The sequence below is a fragment of the Numenius arquata genome, chromosome Z (assembly GCF_964106895.1).
Source record: "Numenius arquata chromosome Z, bNumArq3.hap1.1, whole genome shotgun sequence".
Classification (NCBI taxonomy): domain Eukaryota; kingdom Metazoa; phylum Chordata; class Aves; order Charadriiformes; family Scolopacidae; genus Numenius; species Numenius arquata.
The window spans coordinates 51,056,232-51,081,552 of record NC_133616.1 but is presented as its reverse complement, the minus strand read 5'-3'; the positions used below and the strand labels follow the sequence as shown (position 1 = coordinate 51,081,552).

Sequence of the window (25,321 nt, the reverse complement as noted above, 5' to 3'; positions counted from 1 at the left end):
GGGCCGACGACTCTCCCGCCGGCCCTACCGAGCAGGTCCCCCGCCGAGCGCCGCCGGGGCTCCGCGCCACGTCGCTGCTCCGCGGCCGCCGCTGCGCAGCACCGGCAAGGGCGGGGGCGGGAGCAGCCGGCGGCCGCGTGTCACCGGCGCCGCGCTGAAAACCTCCGCCACCCCCGGCACAGGGACCCGCCGGCGGGGACCCTACCGGGCGCCGCCGCCGAACCGCAGAGGTGCCAGACTCGCTCCTGCCAGAAGACGGACGCGGTCCGGGAGCCTCCGGCAGAATTATACGCCCCGCGGGCCCAGGGGCGCGCCCCGGCTCCCCCCGCACCCACGGCGCCACCGGGCCGCCGGGCCCGGCCGCGGCACGGCCGTCCGCCCGGCGCCCCCTGGCGGCCCGGCAGGCGTGAGCTCGGCAGCCCCGCCCAGCTCCCGGGAGGTGCCCAGCGGGGAAGGGGCGTTGCCCGGCACCGCCCGCCGCCGCGCGGATTGGCTGCCCGCCCCGGGGGCGCCGCCGGGGCTGAGGAGCGGCGGCGCAGTCGCGCGGCGGCGGGGAAGCCATCATGTCGCGGGAGTTCGAGCTGTGCCCCGGGCGCCGCATCGGCGGCGAGCAGCCGTGCTTCATCATCGCGGAGATCGGGCAGAACCACCAGGGCGACCTGGCCATCGCCAAGCGCATGATCCGCATGGCCAAGGTGCGCGCGGGGCTGCCTCGGCGGGCGGGGAGGCGGCGCGGCGGGCAGGGCTGCCCCGTCTCCCTCAGCGCTTCCTTCTCCGCCGGCAGGGCCGGCCCGCTCCCCCCGCTGAGGCAGGCAGCGAGGGGCGGGTGAGCGAGGGCCGCAGGGCACCGGCGGGGGCCGAGGAAGCCGGGGGAGGGTGTGAAGCCTCACGCCTTCCCCTCAGGGGACGCTCCGGTCGGGGCGCGTCGTCTTCTGGGCGGTGGCACCGCGTGGGAGGAGCGGAGCGATTTCCAGGAGGAATTTGTAAAATAACGTAGCTGCAAGGAGACAGTGGTGGTGAGGGCCGGGTGATTGACGTGTGGCTGTAGCCTTCGGTCTGTGGCTCACAGCCCGCGGGCACATCGCGTTCTCCTTCGGGAAGCCCCTGCCTGGCTCAGGGGACACCCGCCTGTGCGGACACCGGCGGACTGTGCAGTCTGCCAGGGCCTACAGCAGCCCTCCACTTGTGCCATAAACTAATGGGGACGTGGGAAGAATCAGTTAACTGCTGAACTCTCTCGGATGAACCTCCGATTTGACTTGATTGCATTAGCGTTTTCCGAGGTGGTAGTCTGTCATCGGGTAAGACAGCTAAGCTGTTTTAAAAGTTGCTGTTATACGTGTTAGATATACCTATGTTAGAAAACAGCATATCATCACTTGAGGAAAACTCAGGGCATAAGGCGATCAGAGCCGTGGCTGTGGTTTAAGTGCAAAACAGTGTAGTGAGACTTTAACTTCACTGCTTGTGTCACCTCAAACAGATGTCAGATTCACACTCCTTGTTCTACAGAATCCTGTCACTTGTTTTCATGTAAAATTATCATGTGACAGCTGAGCTTGGAAAACACCACAAAAGTAAACTCTTCAAGTGGCATGCATAGCAAAAGGCAGTTCAGTTTTGTAGTTTTAGTATGATTTCTTTCTAGACTGCTGCTCTAAGTGTATAGGCATTTTGAAATAAAAGGGCTTACGTGTGTAGGTCATCTGTCATTCTGTGTTCGTACCATTCCTGTGATTGCTATGATATAATGATGTGAAAACTCCACTGCAAGTGAGCACATTAGTTATACAAATCTTGTATTTGAACTTAGCATGAGTGCAGTTTCACTTGCATTTCCACTCAGTGTGCACCAGCTTGTTTTGCAGGACTGCGGAGCAGACTGTGCTAAATTCCAGAAGAGCGAACTGGAGTACAAATTCAACAAGAAAGCCTTAGAAAGGCCTTACACCTCTAAACATTCCTGGGGAAAGACCTATGGGGAGCACAAGCGTCACTTGGAATTTAGTCATGACCAATACAGAGAGCTAAAGAAATATGCAGAGGAGATTGGCATTTTCTTCACAGCTTCTGGCATGGATGAGGTATGTAAGCCATACTGAAATGACAAGCAGAGTCCAGTTGTTTTATCTATTGGTTATTGGCACGGTAGTTATTACATAAAAAGAATACGAAATATGTGTGGACCTTGAATTTCTAAATGAGGAAACTAGAGTAATTGTACTTCTGCCAGTTCACTTGTGTCTCCACAATGGTTGAGTAGATGGCTGAACATTTTTGGAGGAACTGCCATGTATGCTGAGGTATTTATGCACAGCAAATCTTTAATTAGAGACAAGGCCTCAGCTGAACTCCATAAACAGTCAAGGCTTTGAGAGTTTAGAACAAGACTGCGATCTGACTGCTATCTGGTGTTTTCTGGTATACTGACTCCAAGAATTTCAAACTTCCCTCTGTATTTAATCCAGATTCATTTCTCAAATTAATCCCTATTATTTCTCTCTTTTTTCTTTCTGCTGTTTACTAGAGTAAACAGTTCTGTTTCTAAGCAGCAGAAATGCTTATATTCCTTTCTCTTTTACTAATCTCATAGGGGGCGTCTCCACGTTGCCCTGTTACTCCTGAAGCATTTACCGATTTTTGTCAGTGGGGGTTCTTGGAACAGCCAGTCACCAGCTTGTACACTCCATGAAGCTTATCTGCTGCTGTTCTCCCTTAAAAGATGTATACTTTATCTCTTGCATGTTGCCTACCTCAAAGTGATGTTTAGTCACGTATTAACAAATGCAATGTACAACTGAAATGTGTAAACTGGAAAGATCAGGTAACAGCTAAACCTCAATACAGATCAGAGTTTACAGACTGTTTTACCTTTCTTTGTGGCCTAGAAAATACAGAGCACCAAACTGAAAGAGATCCCCCAGAAGTAAGCTAGCAACTCTCGCATAAGGCAAGCACAGCCATGTGCCTGTTTTTCTGCAAATAGCCTTGTCCAAGATGGGACAAGGATGGGATTTATTTAACGTTTTAAGGTGATCTTTCAGTGCCTCAGTCTCCATACCAAGAGAATTCCTGATGTATCAGCTTAATCTCCTTTCTCATTATCTTTTGTCCTGCCTCATGTTCATGTTTTTCTCGTTATCTCCTCTCTGTGTATTTGAACACCATTATCACATCTCTTTTCTGCTTTGTATTCTCTAGACTAAGCAATTTCAATTCCTTCAACCTTTTTATGCTGTCTTTTTCAGTCTGCTGGCCATTTTCACTGCTTCTGTTAACTTACTGACCTGTTGACCACAATCCTTGAATTGCTGTGCCCCAGCCAAGATCGTATTAGCAGCAAATACCATAAAAAATTACTTCAGGTGTCTGACAGACAAAAAGGCGCTTTGCATGTGTTGCAGTAGCCCAACACCATGGACTCAGGTCTGTGAAAAGAGGGTATTGTGATGTTTCTCTTATTGTTACCTTCATGTCTAGGAGACCCTCTGAACGCCACCTACTCCTTTAAGAAAATAGTAATTAAATCCAGTAGTCTTGGACTTCTGTAACTGGGATCTTAAAGACCAATATGCCTTTGAGGGGAAAAAATTACACTCTTTGATGTTAAAACCTCCAGCTTCTAAAGGCTACAGTACAACGCAGAACACTTTTCATATGCAGCAGCTAAAATTACTTTCCACCTCTGGGATCCCTCTTTTTCTCAAGAAGCTGTGCTCCTTGGTGTGTGGCCTCATCAGCTAATTAACACTATTGATACATGGTTGTGCCTTCGTTTTTGAACAGTTAATTATATTACACAGCTCCTAAGGGTTCTGGTGGCATTTCTGCAAGGCTAACTTCTGTAAATTCATCATAATCTCTGCAACTTCAGCTGTGTCGAAGAGGTTAAATTGTGTGTTTAACTATATGAGGAAATTGATGAAGTGATGCATGAAGTAAATATAAAGGCTATGAGTAACTCCTTTATCTACTCTTTTCCGGAGTGTACTGGAGACAGAACAGGATCTCATTGAACCACTCCCTTTAATGTCATCCCTATTGTTTGAAATTACTTCCTGTTCTTTGAATCTCTTACAGAAGAGCTGCCAATTTTCAAGAGATATTTACCTAATAAAGAGTGGCATTAGATAGGAAGTCTATCTATCATATTTCATTTTGTGCAATCTCTTCAAATTAGATCCATGGCTTTTTAAGATATTGTCTTCGTTCACAATGCATCTTAATAAATAAACTATATTAAAGAGATGTTATGCATCCTAGTACAAGAAGATTATCCTGCATCACAATGATGATAGAAAAATTAGACTAAAGAAGATGTGATTCTCTTCTGAACATTAGCATTCTTTCTCTGGCTCTAAGTAAATCTGACTGCAACAAGGAATCAGCTGAAGAAATTAGAAGTGTTTGTGGGTAGATGAAGGGGGACAAAGTTAGGTAACTATTTCATTGTTTCCCCGGGCGAGAATGGAGGATTTCAGTATTTCTTGCCTGTGATAGATTTGAGATTTTTTTCCTTAAAATACTAATTTTTGAAAGGCAACTTACTGATGCAATACTGATTTTCATGGAGCCTCCAGTGATTCCTGAATGACATTCAGTATAGCACACACATTTTTAGAAGGCGGCAGAGTACAATTAACATTTGAATAAACTCGTTTATAGTCTTTTCTTTGGCATATTTTGTATTTATTTTCTAGGACCTCTCCTAGAAGCAAATCCATTTTGGATTTCCCTTTTTGGGCACTTACTTTTTTTCATGTTCTTACTCAATATACTCACACAATTTTTCTCAGAGTGACAGATCTATTCAGAAAAACTACCTGTAGTTTTAAACACTCTGGGTTTTAGTATTTCTGACCTGTAGTATGTAGCAGGAAGACTGCCTGCGTGCCTACAGTACATTTCTTCTTCAACAGGCAGGCTCCCACCTGCAGGTAGTTGCTCTCTCTGTTGGGCCACAGCATTCTTCCTTTTTTTGGCACGACAACCTCATCTTGGAAGTTAGAGTAACAGCAGAGCTCACCTCTACTAAGCAGCTGTATTTACACCTGGCTTGGCCAGCTGTGGCTGAGAGACCAAAGAGACTGCCTTGAGACAGGGATCCGGGTCAAAAATCTGTGGAAAATCTGGCTTTGTAGTAGAAGTATAAAAGAAGGCACCTCAATAATACTTCACCTGGAGAGAAGTCAGAAACTAACATCCTTGGAATAGTAAATGTTATTTCAGGAGCAGTGTATTTGGGGAGGAGATATATAGATATGACTAATTTAATTAAGCTTTGTTTTTTTCCATTTTGAAGGGTTGTTTATGTTCTTTGATCCAGCTGAAGTGGTATGTTAAAATGCAGTGATTTCTCTTCCTTGTAGATGGCTGTGGAATTTCTACATGAATTGAATGTTCCATTTTTCAAAGTAGGATCAGGAGATACAAACAATTTTCCATATTTGGAAAAGACTGCAAAGAAAGGTAAGCGTATTCTTTTAAGCTGTATTGGTAAACATCACTGTGTCTCAGTAGATCAGTTATTAGGTCTTTCCTCCAATTGATTTTGGAAAAAAATCTAAACTACCTTTAGAAGAAAATCACCCTCAGATTTGGGGAAAAAAAAAAAAGTTCACCCAGCTTCTTTGTCTACTTTAACTGAACTCATTTACTTCAATAATTTAATTTAATCTTGTGTAGCTTTCTTACAGACCGAGGACAAAATGTGTGCATGTTTTTTAATGGCTAGGTCGCCCAATGGTGATTTCCAGTGGGATGCAGTCAATGAACACAATGCATCAGGTTTATCAGATTGTGAAGCCCATCAATCCAAACTTCTGCTTCCTGCAGTGCACCAGTGCATACCCACTTCAGCCAGAGGATGTCAATCTCCGTGTTATATCGGTCAGTGAATAACCCAGAGTGTTCCATGGGTAGGGCACCAGAGAAGGGCTATGCACTTTTATTGAGATACATTTCCAGATCTTAGGCGTGCTGGAATTTACTTTTGGGAAGTTAGAAGATGTGTCACGTTTCTCTAATTCATGCAATTGTTGAAGTAAAAATATTAATTGCATCCTCTTTTAGCAGAACTCAGCTTTGAGGAATACAATAAAGGATATTGCTGGAGTAATCACAGTTAAACAGAGGAAGATATGACATGGTTAACGGGTTAACCCTGCACTTCGTAGTGCAAAGAAAAACTATGTAGCCTGTTACCACTGAGAAGGTATACGGAGATGAAAACATCATTTTAAACGGGGCTAGACAGGAAACTTTTGTTAAAAACACTTCATGTGAATATCAGAGCAATGAAGAAAATGGATTAGGCCCTTGTATAGTTTCCTTTGCTGAAGATATTAGTTGGATATGCCTGATAATGATGCAAGAAAATTTTCCCAAATTGGACAGTGTTCAAGCACTTGCCCAGCTTCATGCACACATAGTATGTTATTCTTCGTAGAATGGGTCATAGCTGCATTTAATTACCTTTAGGAGTGGGTGACTGTCCCTACATATGGCTAAAAGGATTGCTTCAGATTTTAAATACAGGGTTGAAGAAATCTGCTCTGGATACAGGTTAAGTTCAACGAGTCCAGTGGGTTCTTGGATGAAAATAGAGCATTTCTCTCTTACTGTAACTTACAGTGATGTAGGTTTTGATGACCTTGAAGAGCAAAACTGAATTAAAAGGAAAAGTGTCAGAGAAGTTGTAGAATAGAACATACCTTCTTTTCCTTGTCAGTATTGATAATCCTAGTGAAATTCTTAAAACGTGACGGTCAGTAATGCAGTGTGACTTGTTGAATATAAAAAAAATAATTCTCAGCATAACCAACTGCTTTTTTTTTTGTGGCACAGCAATTGTCCGTTGTTTTTATTGTGATTATCACTGTTAATTTTGCTTTGTCTTTGAAATTATTACCTTGGTAATTCAGACCAACTCTGTCATTATTCAAGGCATATCAGTCAGCTTTTCCTGATATCCCTATTGGCTATTCGGGGCATGAAACTGGCATAGCCATTTCAGTAGCAGCTGTTGCTATGGGTGCTAAAGTAGTGGAACGCCATGTGACTCTTGACAAAACATGGAAAGGAAGTGACCACCAAGCATCCCTGGAGCCAAATGAACTGGCGGAGTTAGTGAAAGCCATCCGTACTGTGGAAAAAGCAATGGGTTCACCAATCAAAAAACTCTTGCCCTGTGAAATGGCTTGCAATGAAAAGGTAACTTTTGCTTTTTATTCGTGTGTAGCTGAAACTCATTTAGACCTATAGCTAATAACTCTATATTCAGAAAAAATAGCTTGCTAATTGTTTATTGCAGTAGTGTTTCTGCCTCTGCACTAAAAAATGGCTGCTGCCAAGTAGCAGCGTGCACAGTGTTTATGCTTAGCCCACTGTAACATTAGTGTCGACATGTCATTTTCTATAAACTGCTCTTTCTGGCAGTTGGTAACTATTTTTACCGAAGCATAACATCGGCAATTTTGAGTATAATGGAGTTCTATGTGTAGCATCCAGTGGTTAACTAAGTTGAGTAGAATCATAGAATCATTTAGGTTGGAAAAGACCCTCAAAATAGAGTCCAGACGTTAACCTAACACTGCTGAGTCCACATTAAACCACATCCTTAAGCGCCATGTCTACGCATCTTTTAAATACCTCCAGGAATGGTGAATCAAGCACTTCCCTGGGCAGCCTATTCCAGTGCTTGATAACCCTTTGGGTGAAGAAATTTTACCTAATATCCATCCTAAACCTCCCCTGGTGCAACTTGAGGCCATTTCCTCTTGTCCTATCACCTGCTACTTGGGAGAAGAGACTGACCCTGACCTCACTACAGCCTCCTTTCAGGTAGTTGCAGAGAGCAATGAAGTGTCCCCTCAGCCTCTTTTTATCCAGGCTAAACAACCTCAGTTCCCTCAGCTGCTCTTTGTAAGACTTGTGCTCTAGACGCTTCAGCTTTGTTGCTCTTCTTTGGACACACTCCAGCAGCTCAATGCCTTTTTTGTAGTGAGGGGCCCAAAACTGAACACGGTATTCGAGATGCAGCCTCACCAGCGCTGAGTACAAAGTGCTTGGTAGTATTAATAGGTCTCTATGACTATATGAGGTGCTTTTACACTAAGCTAAAATACTAGTCAGTCTAATCAGATTCCCTCCATTCTGAAAAATTCCAGTGAGCCATTATGGAATTTCAGGAAGGATCTGGATGTTCCCAGCAGCCTAGTGACAGTGAAGGTTTCCATGCTAACGCAGCCTTCATTTGGAATAAGACATAACGAGGAGGGCAGTTCCACACAACCTGTTCCCAAGTAACTGCACAATATTTTTTACCCTTTTTTGGTATACTAAGCCTAGGAATATGTTTGACTTAAACTTTTTTTTTCTTTTTTTTATTTCTCCTCTGTAGCTGGGAAAGTCTGTTGTGGCTAAAGTGACAATCCCTGAAGGTGCAGTATTGACACTTGACATGCTGACAGTGAAGGTGGGAGAGCCTAAGGGATTTCCCCCAGAAGCCATCTTTGATCTGGTGGGCCAGAAGGTTACAAAAAATATTGAAGAAGATGAAACCATCACTGAGCAAGCAGTGGAAAATCATGTCAAAAAAGTGAAGTGCTGAACCAAAGCACTTAATTCCATATTTCATGATGTAGTACTGTGCTACTGCACAACATATTTCAGTATAGCAGCACGGTAGAGTAGAAGAAAAAGGTGTAATTACGTTCCAAGCAGGTTAGAATTTTCAAGTTCTCATTAGCAGGTAGTTTCTGAAGCAAGGGGATATAAATTACGAAGAGTAATTTTATTAGAAAATATTATAGCATTGTGTCTAGAAAATACCATGCTCCTCCTTTCTCTATTCCACTTACCCTAGACTAATTTGGAGTTTCGTCAAACCTAAGATCACAGTCTACTGCTTTCCAGCTTCCCTTTTCCAGTAAGAATATAGTACATCATAATAATTTTGTCTACACTTCGAATTGTTCTAACCCGTATCTTTTGATGTTCCTCTCTCTTTCTGCCACTTTCCTCACCCCTGTGATAACAGGATGTTAGTTGGAACTGAATGCAGATAAGCTAAAGTTTACATACACTGAACAGAAAACGACACATGCAAGTGGATGGGTTTTTCTAAAGGTAGAGCTGTGGGTTGCAGGAATCTGCACTCGGGGGAAAATGAGCTCCTTGAGAAAGCTAGGTTCTCAAGAGACAGTACCAAGAATGGAAGCAAATTGGCTATGTAGAAAGGTCCCATTTAAGAGGCTAGAGAAAGAGCCTTTTTGCAGTTTTTGTGAACTGAAAGGCAACAGGGCAAGCCAGATAAAGTAACAGGGGAAAAAAATAGATGCAAGATGGGTAAGTGGAAAAAACGTATTCTTTTTTGAAGCATAGGTTAGGTTTAAAAGCATCTGTTGTGAGCTGAGTGAAGCCTGAAATCTTAAATCAGTTCTGCAGTGCATTTGGATACCTGCATTTGTACCTGTGGGCAACTTCCCAGGCAGGAAACCAAATGCTGGTGAAAATTCAGTAGCCTCCTTCCTGTATTAACAAGCAAATACATTGGGTTGGGTTTTTTCCACCAACAGTAGTGTTCAAGGCAACTGTCACTGGCTGCCTAACTAGATCATGTCACGAGGCTTCAGCATGATGGTCAGTGCTCCTCTTGTGTGCTCTGCTCTTGCCTCACAGCTCACTTTTCAAGGAAGAAGTGCAATCCACTCCTATCAGCCTGGTGCTCTTCCCTTTGTCCAGGAAGGAGCCACATGGCAGCAGCTGCAAACCAGGCATCCCTTGATTAGCTTGGGTTAGTGCTGAATTTTTTGATGTAACATCTGCATTTTTCTGTGGTGGAATCATTTATTAGTGATGTTTATTTGGAACTTGCTACCTCTTGGTCATGAGTTGAAGTATGTTGAATTTGGTGGTGGTGCTTCTGTACCTGTGAGCTGTTTACTTTCAAAACGTTTACCCTTCTGCAATTCTGAGGAAACTGTATTCGTATCTTTAAACTGGAAAGCAGAGATTCTTTCAATCATGTGCTTGACCGTATATGAGCTCTGATCCAGTATGCTTGCCTTACATTAAAAAACTATTTGATTGTTAAAAGATTTTTTTTTTTTTATTTCAAATTTGAAAAATAAATTTAGCTTATAAAAAAAACCCATTGTTTCTGCGTTTCAGCCTGTGGTCAGACCTTGTCTTTGCCAGCACCAGTGATGATTCCAGGACCTTTACTATTCCAACGCTCTAAGATTACGTGACCTGCTCCAAGTAGCAGTGGTTCTTCACTCCAGCAGGGCTGGTCCTAGCAGCTGCTGTAAACAGAAGCTCAAAAAATTTCCAGGACCTTTAATTAATGTAGTGAGGGAAAAAAGATTATCCCTATACAGAAATTCGCAAGCTGTCTTTCCTAGTTCTCTGTGAGCATACCTTTTTCCAACTGCAGTTAAAAAGCCTTTGCAAATAGGACACAAAAATAAATTAAGCACATGTGCCATACTGACCTAATGTTTTTACTCCACCTGTAGGTCCTCCAAGTATTTCATTTTCTATTGGGGGTGGTACACTACTGTTTCCAGTCTGTGTGGCAATAGGGCCACCCAGAAGCCCAATTCAGAGTCTCTGTCACAAGCAAGACCAGCTAACAGCTATTAAGTGTGGCTACAGAAGCTTGTACTTCAGTTTTACCTGAAGGGATCTTTCCAACAATTGGTGCTAGTCTTTGATTCTTCCAACATGATACTTAAGGATGACCTAATTCACTTATTGCTTTTATTATCCAAATCTGACCACCTCAACTGTAACAATATGCAATATATGAGCTTGAAGCTAGAACCAAACTAAACCTCTTACCATACACAACTGCAGCCTCTCCAGGCAGATGAGGGGAGGGAGTTCATAAAAAAAGATAACAATATACAGGTTCAAATCTGAGTTGTATTATGCTTCTTGTAGCCAGATTTTTTCCATTTTGCAAGTTAAAAAAAGTATAAAAAACATTATATATGGCACTTTAGGTAGTACATTGACATCATTTATAAAAGCCAGATCACGTTCCCGCATTGAAAAATGCATCTACATTAAAAATGACAGTTGGTTTTCTTTAACTTAACTGTTAACCTTCTAAAAGCAGCACAGTTACAACTTTCTTACGACAGAGATTAATTAATGTAGATCACTGCTAAAGTGGCTTTCATAGGAAAAGCATGAAATAGTAGGCTTTATTTTGCTCTGTTCCTTATGTTAGTTTGCATATTCCAATGGACCCTTCCCAGAGCCTCACGGCTGGGTAAACTGGTTCTGTGAACTTGCAGCGGAAGGTGTGCAAATGATCCATGCCATTAGTAACATTGTAGAATGAAAGGATTCCTGCTTCATAATCCAGAAAAATGCCAATGCGATCAGGATCATCTTCTACCAAGACTGGGATTCTCTCCCCCTTGTGAAATGCCCAGTACTCAAAATCAAACTTCTTAAGGCACCAAGATGCTCTATTCCAGCCCAGTCGAGAGGTTTCAGAGTCTCCTTTCCTGCCAATGGAAGGGTAGGCTGCGCCAATCCACCACCCTGCTCCAGCATGAAGCAGGTCAACTTCCCAGTAATGGCTCCCAGACAGGAATGCATCTCTGCTTAGCACTTGCCATAATTTATCGAATCTCTGGGGGCCACAAGGGTAAAATATCCTCCTCCAATTACAGCTTACTACAAGACGGTCATCAGACAATTTCAGCCTTGGGTGAAGGCTGTCATATTCCCACGTTGGTGATCTCGCATCTGCAGTCAAAACAATAAACATACTTACTACATTTATCGTGACTCTTGAAAGTCCGAATTACAAAAAAAACTGCAAAGGAGCTCACAGCTGGCAGTGTCTTGGAACCTGCAGTTTTGCAAGGAAAAAACTGATATTTTTAATAGAAAGCCTGCACTATTTATATGCACTGATGCTTTAAAGTTGCGTAGGCAGGTCAATAAAAGACAAATATGTAAGTCACATAGAACCCTCTCCCATAAGTTTAATATGTGTAACCTGGGCCAGCTGGCATATTCCATAGTCTGAAGGCCAGAAGCTGTTTTCATTCAGGCTGGATTCCCCCCCCCCCGCCATCAGAGCAATGCATAAACCACTCCAATGCATTCGCTGTTGGTCCTGTTACTCTCCCACACTTTTCCTGCCATGAACAGGGAAGGCTAAGTAAGGTCTCCCACTGTGAAAGCACGAGCACTGTGGCCTATTACAATGCCCACAAGAGAGAACCAACCTCTCGCATTAAGTGAGGGTCCATTCACTGCACAGTTAATTGCAACAAAGACTTACTTTCAATACTTGCCTGTAATGTTTCAGAAAATAAAGTAGTACACATGCATTATGACTATAAGATACAGCTGGATGCCACCTCTCCTCCTTGCCTTGCTGTGGCCCCTAGCATCAGCTGTGTTTAAAATACAGGAGTCAGTGATGCACCATTATCGGTTGTTTTATACACAGAGCCTAACTAACAGGTCATCTTCATCTGGGTAGGATCACTGCACACACCTGGGTACCAGAAATGAAGCAATTGCTTCGACTGAGGCAAAGACATGCGGAGAGAGTAGCTGACGTGTGAAACGCATGTCACGGTGCTAGGGAGCCCACTGCTAATGTTCTGCCCCCTGCGATCTGCACCTGTATACTGCAATAAAATGGAGAAGCAAATGGCACCGTACATGCAGTGAGCGTTAACTGAAGCATCACCATTTTCTAAACAAAAATAAAGCCTTTATGATTTTAATTTTGGCGTTACGTCTGTAAGCAAAGTTAGAACTTCCAAAAGCGTACCACTACAGGGGTACATCTCACATGTGCAACATCTTAATTGTTGTGAGCCCCACTATAGTCAGAAAAGCTAATATTGGCATTCGTGTGGTCTGAATAGGTCCTAAGTCACATCTCTGCACATATTTGGTGACAAAAGACAGGAAACAGAAATTATTCATGCAGTTAAAACAGCATGCTACAGGATTCCACCTTTGACTGACTATTGTTAGGCTTCGTTCCAAGTCACTTCCAGCAGGTAAACAATGAGAATGCTAAGTTTGTACAGAACACAGGTGACACCAAGACCAAAAGACACCTAAAGTAGGGAGTATTTAAAAGGCCTGGCTTCAATGACTGCTTTTTCTAGCAAGCACTTGAAAAGCTGTGCAAATAAACAGGGATGTCTGTGAGTCAAATTTACCTGAAAACCTAGATTTTTGTAAAATGCATAACTACTAAGTCTCAAACACATGGAAATATGTCCATTGCTTTAAAAAAAGGACAAAACTCCAAGGATTGAAGGGCATCCAGGTGCTAATGTTTGGAAGCATAAACTTGAATTTGACTGGGAAAATAATGCAAAATAGCTAGAGTTGTTTGGATTACTGGAGGACTGAAATTCCTTCACTTTTTCTAAGTGATGAAAATTTTAAGTGACTTTAAGTCCAAATATTTATGACCACGGTTTGTCAATTTCACTGGCCTGTGAGCAGTTGCAGAGTCTGGATCCTGCAGCACAGAAATGACACAAGTGGGAAAAGACCCACGACATCACAGCTGAAAAGACAGACTTTGCTTGTTGCAGCCCAGATTTCTTAACACTTGCTGCACTTTCAAGTGCAACTCCTGTTTGCTCATCTCCACTTGAGATAACCTGCTTGGAATGAAAAAGTTGCAGTGTTCGGACTCAGACGCTCGCTCAGGAGAGCACAGAAACAAAACAAGGTGACAAGACTGAAAAACACCCCTCTAAGAACACACCAACCTATAGGTGCAGGGACAGCATCTAACACGCCAGCACAGTACTTCTCCCTTGCCCTTCCTGCTGAGTAACAGCCAGAAGTCAAGTGTCCGACTTGGCCACAGTCATGGCCTCCACTGGGCTGGATCCAGGCCGGGAAACAGACCTTCTCTTACAACAGGCCTTTGCCACCAGGTACCATGGTAATAGGGAATGTTAAAGTTTTGAGATTAAAAACAGCTACAGCCCTCATCTGCTGCAGGCCACCTGAAATGTCCATCCCCATCAGAGAAATGAAACCTATTCACTGTACGTCTTTCCTACCAGCACCAGAGGAAATGATCACCTGTAGATTGACCCCTTAATACATTACATGATAGACATATAATAATAGACTCCAATGATGTGGAAAATAGAAAAGTCTTCAAAAACTAAATTAGCTACTAGCTGATTCACAGACTGGCAGTTCTGAATAAAAACACAGGATCAAGATTTCACAGACAGAAAGTAAAATTTCTTGAGCCGTAAGTGTCCAGAGCGCTTCTAACTTCTTTCAACCGTACTTACGTTTTAAGAAAAGCAACCGATCAACAGGAGACATGGTTTTCAACACTGTTCCAGGCTCCTTCTTTGCAGTGGCATTAAGGCTACTGAAAATATCTGGGCAGAGATGAAAAGGGATAGTTTAGGAAGACTGCCAGTGCAAGAATATGGCTGTACTCTCAAGAAAATTTTAAAAATAAAACATCATGGGCAATTTTGCTGGACAGAGTGTTTGGGTTTTGCCTCCTTGGTGTGAATTCCACCCATGTCCTGGGGAAAGTCAGACTGTCGCACTTCACCTTCTAACTTCATGGGACAAACTGTGTTACTTTTGCTGGGGAAGGGTTACTCACTCTGTATGCTTTCACCCTTATGCTTTTTGGATAGCATGGAGGTGCTGGATCCCAGTGTTGCCAAGGTACTACACAATTGAGAACAACCCCAAGTAAGCAACTCCCATTCCTCAAAAAGCACCCCTCTATCAGGTGAGAACAGAGTCAGGCAGCTGCAGACAACTGCAGAGCACCTGCACAGTACTCCACACATCCTGCAGTGGCATTTCAGATCTGGTCTGACCATTTGCCCCAGCACCCTGATATAATGTCCTTGGTGGCAACTCTCAGGAAAGGGATTATTAAAAGGCATCTGGGTGAAATGTGATGGTTGGTGTTGCCCTGCTCACTTGTAACTCAACAAGCGGCAAGGTTTCCCCATGGTTATTGGCTTTGTGGCTCTGTGTCCCACTAGAAAACTCTTTGCCTTAATCATGGCAAAGTTCACTTCAGGATGAAATACCAGCTCAAAGACAAAAAGAGCTCTAAGCAGACAATGTTAACCCACCTTTAAGGTACCAAAAACCAGAAAATTTTTCAGACTGCCTGAGACAGAAAGATCATCAGGTACATCAATTAGAAAAATCTTTCAGATTTTACAGGTACCCAATGTTCCATGCCTGCCAAATGTCCTGCCAGAGCACTTACAGACAACAGTGATTGAAAGGAGAGAACAGCTACATTGTGTAGATGTGATGGTCTAGGGATATAGGCAATATAAGCTCTGCATGAAGAAATAAGCTGTATTGAAATCAATGACAGAGCTGGAAAAAAGCATCAGACAAACTTTAAGGCACAAAAGGCTGTCTTCAGAGTAGAAAGAGAAACCTCTTATGTTCCTAAATCACCACTGCTATAGCAACATTACACCAATACTGTTAGGGAATGCTACCCATGCTGAAAAGCTGCTGTTTTCTTCAGCCTGATTTGGTAAAAAGTCCTGCTCTTACTTACAGACCACACAATTTAAAAGGAGAGCAGGAGAAAGCAAAATTCACAGCACTCTTCCAGGTACCTTCTTTAAGCCGGGCTTCTAGTGGTTTCTGTAGAATGGACTGAAGAACTTTCACAAAGTGTTTATAATAGTTAAGTATGTGCTCAAATGAGAAAGGTGTTGGATGCCAATGTTCTAACAGGCGCCTGGGCTCCTGCATTTCCTTTTCAATTTCTGTGTACTTCTGAGGGCAGAAAGACAAATTCTACAGTTAGTAGAGATAGTAACATGAATGGACTCTTCCCTCCCAGCTCCCACACACCACAGAGCAAGGGCTGCTCCATCACTAGGTGAATATATGGGCTGTATCAGGCAAACCTTGCCATGTTCAGCGTGCCTATTAGGTCCAGTGGAGCCAGGGGCTACCCCAAGTATGGTGAACCCATCGGTCATGGTTAAAACAGGGGCCTCCAGGACACACCAAGATGGAAATGAGTTTAACCCTTTGTGGGAAACCCCAACAATGGAAAAATTAAACCACTAAGTTTTAAAAGCAAACTAAAGAATAAAATCCAATCTCTCTCACAAAAAATCTCTCCAAAACCATGAAGAGAAGCTTCCCATGTGGAGATATGTTGCTGGAACACACAGCAGAATGCCAGGGCTGTATCACTCACAACAACGCAAACTCTTAAGTCTGCTAAGTCGCAAGGATGTAAAAATGCACCACATGCCCCCCCATGGAGGATGGCATCCTTTGGCTTGTGTCAGGGCGTAAGCACATGACAACATACTCTTCCGAAGGAAGGTGAAGAAGATCATTAGGAAAGAGATGTTGTCATTTATCTGTACGCAAAAAGAAAAACATTGCCCCCTCCAGTGCAATGATGGCTATTGCTCAGGGTGATTAGGATCTCTTGTGATTAAAGAAATTAGGCAATTTAGCCTTCCTCCTAAGGTTCCCAAGAGGGCTGCCTTTCCTCAGACCTTCATATTACACTGCACAAAGAAAGACCTGATACAGCATTTGTCTTTAGGATTAAGAGGTACATATAACTCTGTTCCATGTAGGGTTAAAATTAACATGAATTTCATACAGACTTGAAATCAAAGCCATAGCAGAAAGACGTAACAGCTCAAAAATCAGGCACAAAACTGCTTAACCAAAATACCAACAAAAAGAAGATTAAAAGACAGTGAGAAAGATGTTGCTTACATACAGAAGGATCTACAGAGGAGATCACTACAGCAGTTTACCAGGACTATAAGAGGTAGAAAGAGACCACACAATACCACCTCCAGCAACTGAATAGGATCACTGTGCTGTTGTATTTGTCTGATTCGGCATGAGAAGGTTTCCAGGACTGCAAGCTTTTCTTGACAGGACTTCAACTGCTGATCATGTGCTTCCAGGGCTTGCTGAGTCTTTTCATCAATGAAGTTTTTTGCCAGACTCTCCTCTTCCTGAAGTAGTAACTGGAGTTCAGTCACTTTGTCTGACAGCTGCCTTTTGCTCACAATGGCATGTTCCTACAGATGAAGCAGAAGAGCGTCCCCCCCAATAGTCAACAGACCATAAACATTTAGGTTGTTTCTCTCCCAGGCCTTCAATGTTACTTTTCAGTTGAATTTTACTAATTTGTTGCACCTCTTGAGAAATGGGTGTTTACCCCTTAAGGGAGCAGCGCCAGGATTTACCTGCTGATGTCTTGGATGAAAAAACTTGAGAGCAGATTCCAAGATGCTTATTTATGCAGAAAACGCTGTTTTCAGCTGGAATGTAACAGGGCCAGATACTAACTGCTACAAGCAGCTGACCTGGTCCTTCAGTAGCAACACTTTACCCCCTTTTAAAGCAAGCTAGGGACAGGGAGCTGCTAGGAAAAGAAAGCTTCTGAAAAGAAGTGACATCAAACTGCAATGTCCCAAACCTCTACAGAGCTCCCTCCAGCTCCTCCTGACATTTCTGCAACAGAGATGTTTAAAGATGCTCCTTAGAGCAAAAGCCATTTCATGCTCTATAAATGAGGTGGAGATTAGTATACATTCCCGTTCTTAAGACAAAATCAAGAGATTTGTTCTTGTGTTTACTTACCTCTGAAGTCAGGCTATTCAATAGTAAAGTCTAGTGCAATGCAACATACATCAGTGAAGCCAAAATAACATATGCAGTTGGGGCCATTTGCTATTCCTCTGTACAAAAATTTCAACGTTGTTCTTCCAGAGACATTTGGCTGATCAGGGAGTGAGGGCCAGGCCTTTGGAGACCCTTTCCCTCTTCTCTCCCTTTGACAGTAATATGTTGTGATAGATACAGGGAATACACCTTTTTCCTGAGAAGCAGAAGCTGCCTGGGTCTTTGACAGCTACAGAGAAAGCAACATGTCTCTCCTTGGAAAATGACCATCCAGTGGAGAAAGAAATCATGCTTTACCTTCAGATCATTAGCAGCCTGCTCTACACTCCTCCTGTTACCATCTTCTTGCTCTTTTCTCTCTTCTAGATCCTTCAAACACAATGCCATGAGTTCCTATCAGCAGCGAAACAAAATAAAATAGTTTCGTAACAACATCTGTAAAAAACAGAAATCAATACCCAGCTTTCTTTCTATATAGGGGAGTATGTCACTGAAAAGATGGCTAACCCACCTAAGCCCCCTCCTCTCCTTTTTTTGTACTGAGCATGACATGATAAAGTACATAATATCTTTGGTTAGTTCAGGTCATCTGCCTGCGTGTATACCCTCCCAACCTCTCCGGCACTCACAGTGTTAATCACATCTAAACCACAGCACCACACAAGCCACTATGAGAAGAATTAACTCCATTCCCACCACAACTAGTACAGGGGTTCTTCCTTGAGCTTTTTTTTAATTCATCCCAGTCTAGCTGTCCATGGAGCAGCTGCAGGAAGCTTTGCAAGCTCGCCCGATACTTCCTGTTCATGCTTCGTCTCACTGCGGAGAGCCTGCCGTGAGGCTTGCTGAGGCCTGCACGCTGTGGTGTTAAGCTTGGGAGGTTTAAGAAGTAGTAACACAGAGGTTTGATGTTCAGAACCGAACCTTTTTTTTTTTTCCTCCCTACAATTTCAGAGAGCTCTTTCCCACTCCTTCCCTGCTATTTTGGAGCAGTGTTATTAGGAAGTTTCCTAGTTCCCACAGGTTGTGAGGAGATGCACAGGTCACGCTGAATTCCACCGGCATTTTACTTCATGTTAGGGAGCAGTACAAGTGCAGAGGAGAGTACCCTAGGCTGCAAGCAAACAGCAGCACAGGGGAAAGACCAAAGAAGAAGTCAGAGCAACGCAGAGCCCTGTTCCTGCCTGCCGGTGTGCTTTCACCTGAAGTACCCCCCTCTTGCAGCTGGGACCTCACCGCAGCATTTGCATTCCCTTCATGACACCGGGGCAATGTATGAATGCAGGTATTGTGCTGTGGCAACTTGATTTCAACCAGGGTAAAGTGCACCAAGCAACAAGTTGTGCTGGTTCCCTGGGGGTCTGTCGGACACAGGGGAGCAGATGCTGTTGATAACTAGGTATGTGTCTCTCTGCCAAAATACGAAGTAAGCAGGGTAGAAATTTTGGTCCCCATGTGACAGTCTGTCCCTAGGAAGTCTCTGCTGACATCTACTGGCTTCGGGCTGCAGAGATTTCAGGCACAAACTATCAAAAGTAGTTGTAACCTAAGAGATCATACTTTGACTAGTGATTTTGTTTTCTGGGAGCAGTTATTCTGTGCAGCCCTTGTGATGTGACATCAACCAGGCAGCATGTGAGAACCCTCCTCTGTACTTTTAGCAAATCCTAGCTGTGGATGCTAAGAAGAAATGAGAACCATTGTGTGTGGTCCATCAGCTGGTTCATCCCTGGATCTAAGGTTTTATAAAATAACCTGGAAGGACACTCCCTGTGCTCCTGCAGGCAGGACATATGATCAGCATTCTGTGCACTTGATATGTGCCCTGTGAGCTTGACTGGGGCTAGGAGCCTCATCTCTCAGAAATCCTTGCTTTTACAATGTTTTCACTTGGATGAGTTGGGGCATCCAAGCAATCCCTAAAGGAATGTTTTTGGAGTTGGTTCCTCAGGGTGAATGACATGGGTTGCCTGCCAGCATTGCAGACTTGGTGTCTCCACTGCTAGGAAGCAGCTCTTGCATTTACCTCTGTAAAGAAAGTAATGCTTAACCAGAAATGCTTGAGGTTGGCATAAGTGTTTGCATATGATCACTGCTGTGAGGGAGCGAGTGCCTGAGGTCACATGTTTTACAAGCAGAGAAGGAAGACTGGGTTTTGCTCTGTGGCTTTTGTCAGTCTTTGAGGAAAGGAATGAGGTGTAGACTGCAAAATAAATTAAGGAACATCATTGATATCTAGTAGAACTCCTGAATCTTCCAAGTGGTGCAGAAGCCCTCTGGTCCTTCAGGGACAGGACTGGAAAACCGTGTCTGGAATGGATGGCCTCAAATGAGTGTCTTGATCCATGCAAGAACATTCATCTGCTCGCGTGGATGTGCCTGTGCCAAGGGACTTCCAGATGCAGAGTCTCTGGCTTTTGCTGGGAGCCTATTTCCTTCTGACTGTCATAATCAAATGAAAAATTGCATGTGTTTTCAAAGGAGGCACATGTCCGAAATGCAAACTGTTGCCCATGAGGCAACACTTATGCTCAGTTTGTCAGCCCTGCAGAGTTTAAATGCCACGCTGACCTGGGGATGTTGCAGCAGAACATGACACTGATAACAGCTACAGATCTGGACCCAACTAGTGTTTACTGAGTGCTCGGTTACGTCACTGGCTCCGTGATATCACTGAGAGCATGGGGCAGCATTGCCTGGATCTTTCGTGGTACTAATGACAAAAATGCATCACCAGGTGCACCAAGACTGTTCAACCTGCTGGACAGAGGACAGCTGATTTCAGAGGGGGGCAGGTGAGAGACTGTGGGGCTAGACACAGCAGAACATTAGCTGTGCTGAGCTGTGCTTCTTCAGTGCACCTCAAGGCACATCACGAGTACCACCGACACTGTGATTACCAGCCAAGCGATTGCATTTCTTGTTGCAGGCATTCAGGTTATAGCATCGCTGTAATGATAATGGGGTGTTTCTGATCGGTCTTTGTATACTGGGAAGCATTCTGAACATTCACTGGATTTTGACACTAGACAGAGCCTCCCACTGATCCTCTGAATAAAAGTACATGGTTAGCTGCCCTTCAGATTCTAAATGCAAGAGCATGTACTCTTGAAATGCACAGTGCCATAGATTTAAAGATGAAAATGTGGGTTTTTTTCATGATAGGTTTCCCTGTTCCTCATGAAGGTGGTAGTAATTTGTACAGCTCTCTGAATCTCACCAGTATAACTACCAGGAGCAGGGGAAATCCTTATGTTTCATCTCTACTGGCCTTACTAAGCCTCAAAAACTGAGCTGGGCATTGGTCTACCCATGGGAGGTGGTGAGTGATTGCCTTCACATCACTTGTTTTGTTTGGTTCTCTTTCTCTCTTCTTCCACTCCTCCCTTACTCATTAAACTATTTTTATCTCAACAGACGAGTTTTCTTGGTTTTATTCTTCCTTTCCTCTTCCCCTGTCCCATCAGGGAAGGCAGGGGGAGTGAGCAGGCAGCTGTGTGGTGCTTAGCCACCTATCAGGGTTAACCCACAACAACTCCTGCTCCCTATCCCCAAGGAGCTGGCAGCGAACAGGCTCTGTGCGTGGGGACTCACTGTGGTCTAGCAAGCTACCACCACAGGGGAAGGGGATAAACAGAAATGGCCTTTCCTGTTCTCTTGTGGTATCCATGTTTCTGGCAAAGGCACTTTCCAGGCTGGCAAGAAAAACAAGTCAACTAAAATGACAAAAAAAGTCAACCAAACTCCTCTGATTCCCTACACAAGGTCTGAAGAGAAAATGCTGCCGCTTGTGATGTGACAGTCAATGTCACCTACCTGTCGTCCCACCTCCTGTTATGTGTGCACTTAGGGTGTGACTGGGTAACTCTCTCCCTCTCGTGCACGAACCGTGTCCCTCTGCTGGGACACCGCCCTGTCCATATGGGATTTACAAAGCACTTGTCAAAGTACAGAAACTTTGTTCTGCTAGCCGGTACAGCCTACAAAGTTGATGTGACAACAAAACCAGAGCTCCACAAGTTTTTTTATAAGGCAAGCAAAGCAAGGTCGAAGGCTGAAGGTACATGGCCTACTGCGGCCACTGCACTAATACTCGAAGCTGCCACCATCTCGCCCTGGCAAAAGAAAACCCAGCTGCACAAACCCCAGAAATGAGGAAAAAAGCGTCAAGACACACAACCAAGAAAGGAAGACCTTTGCTCCAGCTCCGTGCCCGGTGGTCGCCCCAGCTCCTGGTCACACCCCAGTCCCGTCCCCCCGCCCCGCAGGAGCTGCTCTGCCAAAGTCCCCGCCGCGGCAGCCCCCGCAGCGGGGCTCTGCCGCCCCGAGCAGGCTGGGGGGCCCCGCGGGAGGCGGAGGCCGGGCCGGGCCTGCCCCGGGGACACGGCCCCGTGCCCGCCGGCGGCGCTCACCTGCTTGCGGCGGACGGCGTGGGGCAGGAGGCAGGCGCGGTGCCCGCGGTGCGGGCCCAGGGCCGGGCAGAGGGCGCAGACGCAGCGCCCGCAGTCCTCGCAGAACAGCTCCAGCGGCCGCCCGGCGTGGGCGCCGCACACCCGCGCCCCCGGGGCCGGCACCCACGGCAGCCCCTGCGCCATGGCGGCCGCCCTGCCGGATGCCGGGCGGGCGGGCGGGGCGCGGGCGGGCGGCGCCCTCGGCGCGGCGGGCGGGCGGGGGTTCCGCGCTGCGCCCGGTGAGCGGTGCCTGCGCCCGGGGCGGCGGAGGGCGCGGGACGGTGCCCGCGGCGCTGGCCCTCGGGAGAGGGCGGGCGGCGGAGCGGGGCCGAGCCGCGGCACCCCCCGCCGGAGCCGGGCGGCAGCGGCGGGCTGAGCCCCGGTTCGGCGGCGGGTGCCGAGCGGTGGGTGCCGGGCGGAGCTGCGGCTGGCTCCCGGGGCGCACGGGGAGCCCGAGAGGCAGCGCCGTGGGAGCTGCGCGGCCGGGCCGCTGCCTGCCTCCCTCTGGTACCCGAGTTGGAAAATGGACTATTTTGTGGAATTTCAGCTGCGTCTGTGAGGAATGCCTGCGGTTTTACGGCTGGGCAAAACACTTTTCTCCAGCATTTCTCCAGCACTGCATTTCTCCGACACCTCCCAGCCCCTCAGAAGAGTGACCCCCCCCCCGCCGCGGCTCTGCCATTCCTCATCCCCTGCTCCACCCCCTCCTGGTCTGTAGTCACAGCAACCTTGCTGAGGGCATATTCCATCCTATTGCCCTGGCTGTTGATAAGGTCATTGAAGAGCACTGGGCTCAGCATCGATCCCCGAGGAATGGCACTAGTACCCAGCCACCACCTGGACTTTGTACACCTGGTGACAGCACTTAGTTCAGGCAGTTTTCCATCCACTTTTTAGTCTACCTATCCAAACATCATCACCAGTTTTTCTGTAAGGACATCATTGAGGCTCATGACTTGCAGTGTTAGAATTTGGAGGTTATTAGCACCTAGGGCACTATTTCCCATTTCACATTCGACTTTGCAAATGAACTTACTGAGCTAGCCTCTCTGGGCTTTTCAGTGGTTTTAATTGTTTACTTTAGAGGAAAGAGCTACAATAAAATGGAAATGTTTGCATAGTCAGGTGCTGATATCATGTACTAAAATCAGACACACTTTTACCCCGGTACTTTGCTGTCTAATACTATGGGAAAATGCTGCTGCACAGTGGTTGTGAGAGGTGAGAAGAGCAGGAGAGACCCTGCTCTTTGCATGCAGCTCCCACATTTATCTTTCTGGAGGGAACCCCATTAAGCTTTCAAAACGGGGTTTAAATGTCTCAGAGCATGCCTCAGGCTGTTCTTGGCCAAGAACTATCCTCCAGCACCAGCAGTGGAGAGAAGTAGTTTTAGATCAAGACGAAAACAGGAAGTCGTAACGTTTTCCTGCTTCAGCACCATCTCATCCTGAAAGCCTATTGGGGAACAAGGGTGAAGTGGGCTGGTGGGGTGAGAATAGGGTTAAGTCTTCACCTGTTAGTTTTGAGATGAAACAGTACTTTCCTTCTTTTGACTTCAGATCTCATAAGCCTTCTGCAAGCTAGGGGTGCATCTCTGCAAAGTTTGTGTGTGGAGCCAGCAGCAATGCACAGAGTCCTGGCTTTTGTTTAGCTGTAGCATTCTCTATTTCTTTGTACAGAAAATGACTAATAGAAACTCTGCCTCCATCTTTGTGCTTGTGCATAGAGGTGAAAGGGAGGAGCGAAGTCTGTTTTCATGTACAGTTTACAAGTTCTGGTGAGGATCTGGACATTTTCTGCAACCATCTACAAAAAAACACCTGAATCAGCACTTTGGCAAAGACATTGAGGAATGTAATTTGAAATGGCAGTTACACAATACCTGTAGACATTAAACAGCTTTGAATCCCTGCCACACAAGGGGTGAATGTTAAATACGGCTGACGCTAAGAATCCTGTACTTTCAATAGAAAGTGAAGAAAGCACTTTCAATAAAAGTGCTTTCAATAGAAGCCACCCTTCCCTCTGTCTTGGGAAGAGAAAGAATTTTTATTGCAGAAATCAGTTTGTTTTGGTTTTCCTCAGGATTAGCTATTTGCAGAGGGATCGTGCAGGGAAACAATCTGTGTCAAGAGTACATTCTGGAATCTCTTACATGTGTCTGTATATTTTTAAGTAATCTAACTTTACAATAGATTAGAAAGTGTCTTAGTAGTGCTACATCAGTTCAATTTTCATGTTCAAGTTGAAAAACAAATGAAATTTTGAAGTTCCCAATTTTACTGGCACTGAATGCTGTCTGTGTTTTAACATTTTCATTAAGAAAGTAAACAAAAGTAGGATTGTTTTTGTGGCTTGATTCTCACTATTTCATTTCATAATATGGAAAATTATGCAAGGAAAAAAAGAAATGTATTGATGTATACATTTCTTGCTAATTTTTAGCAAAATATATTATCAAAGATAAGCTTTTCAAAATAAACATTCTGCAGCATTATGGAAAGATAGTATGCATTAAAGAAACATCAGAATTATTTCAAACTGACATTATGAAACCTTTGTCTTTCCTTGTCGTGTTACTGATTTGGCTGCTTACTGGCAAACTCTTTTAACACATTTTAAAACACCGAAAAGTAAAGTATCCCTGACAAAAATGGATGGAGAAGTTCACCAAGGGCAAATCGTGCCTGACAAATTTGGTGGCCTTTTACGACACTGCCACAGACTTGGTGGACAAGGGCAGAGCAACAGACATCATCTACCTGGACTTATGCAAATGTCCTGCACAACATCCTGGTCTCAAAATTGGAAACTCATGGATTCGATGGATGGACCACTCGGTGGATAAGGAACTGGCTGGATGGCCGCACTGAAAGAGTCCTGGTCAACGGCTCAATGTCCAAGTGGCAGCCAGTGACGAGTGGTGTTCCTCAGGGGTCGGTTCTGGGACCAGTGCTATTTAACATCTTTGTCAGAGACATGGACAGTGGGATACAGTGCACCCTCAGCAAGTTTGCTGATGACACCAAGCTCAGTGGCTTGGTTGACACGCTGGAGGGAAGGGATGCCATGCAGAGGGACCTGGACAGGCTTGAGAGGTGGGCTCGTGCAAGTCACATGAAGTTCAACCAAGCCAAGTGCAGGGTCCTGCACCTGGGATGTGGCAAGCCCAG

At 45.1% G+C, this 25,321-nt stretch overlaps 2 protein-coding genes across 2 annotated transcripts; one reads left to right on the top strand and one right to left on the bottom strand.

Moving 5' to 3' along the window:
* The first annotated feature begins 547 nt into the window (after window positions 1-547).
* On the top strand, window positions 548-10,144 carry NANS (N-acetylneuraminate synthase). Its single transcript, XM_074166659.1, has 6 exons — window positions 548-695; window positions 1,869-2,084; window positions 5,370-5,469; window positions 5,735-5,889; window positions 6,946-7,212; window positions 8,402-10,144. The coding sequence occupies exons 1-6, from the start codon at window positions 564-566 to the stop codon at window positions 8,609-8,611; spliced, it is 1,080 nt and encodes a 359-aa protein (XP_074022760.1). The 5' UTR covers window positions 548-563; the 3' UTR covers window positions 8,612-10,144.
* A 1,086-nt stretch (window positions 10,145-11,230) lies between these two features.
* On the bottom strand, window positions 11,231-22,292 carry TRIM14 (tripartite motif containing 14). The gene is made up of 6 exons (XM_074166726.1): window positions 22,110-22,292; window positions 17,995-18,090; window positions 16,857-17,090; window positions 15,642-15,804; window positions 14,319-14,411; window positions 11,231-11,766 (listed from the first exon to the last, which is right to left on the bottom strand). Exons 1-6 carry the CDS (start codon window positions 22,290-22,292, stop codon window positions 11,231-11,233), a joined length of 1,305 nt encoding a protein of 434 aa, XP_074022827.1.
* Between the last annotated feature and the right edge of the window lie 3,029 nt (window positions 22,293-25,321).

Bases quoted from the DNA above. Each gene is read 5' to 3' on its own strand.
- NANS (XM_074166659.1), top strand. From the start codon at position 564: ATGTCGCGGGAGTTCGAGCTGTGCCCCGGGCGCCGCATCGGCGGCGAG. The intron at 2,085-5,369 runs GTATGTAAGCCA...TCTTCCTTGTAG, and splicing joins CAGCTTCTGGCATGGATGAG to ATGGCTGTGGAATTTCTACA. The intron at 5,470-5,734 runs GTAAGCGTATTC...TTTAATGGCTAG, and splicing joins GGAAAAGACTGCAAAGAAAG to GTCGCCCAATGGTGATTTCC.
- TRIM14 (XM_074166726.1), bottom strand. From the start codon at position 22,292: ATGGCGCAGGGGCTGCCGTGGGTGCCGGCCCCGGGGGCGCGGGTGTGC. The intron at 18,091-22,109 runs GTGAGCGCCGCC...CGCTGCTGATAG, and splicing joins ACGCCGTCCGCCGCAAGCAG to GAACTCATGGCATTGTGTTT. The intron at 17,091-17,994 runs GTAAAGCATGAT...CTTCATCTGTAG, and splicing joins AGGCTGCTAATGATCTGAAG to GAACATGCCATTGTGAGCAA.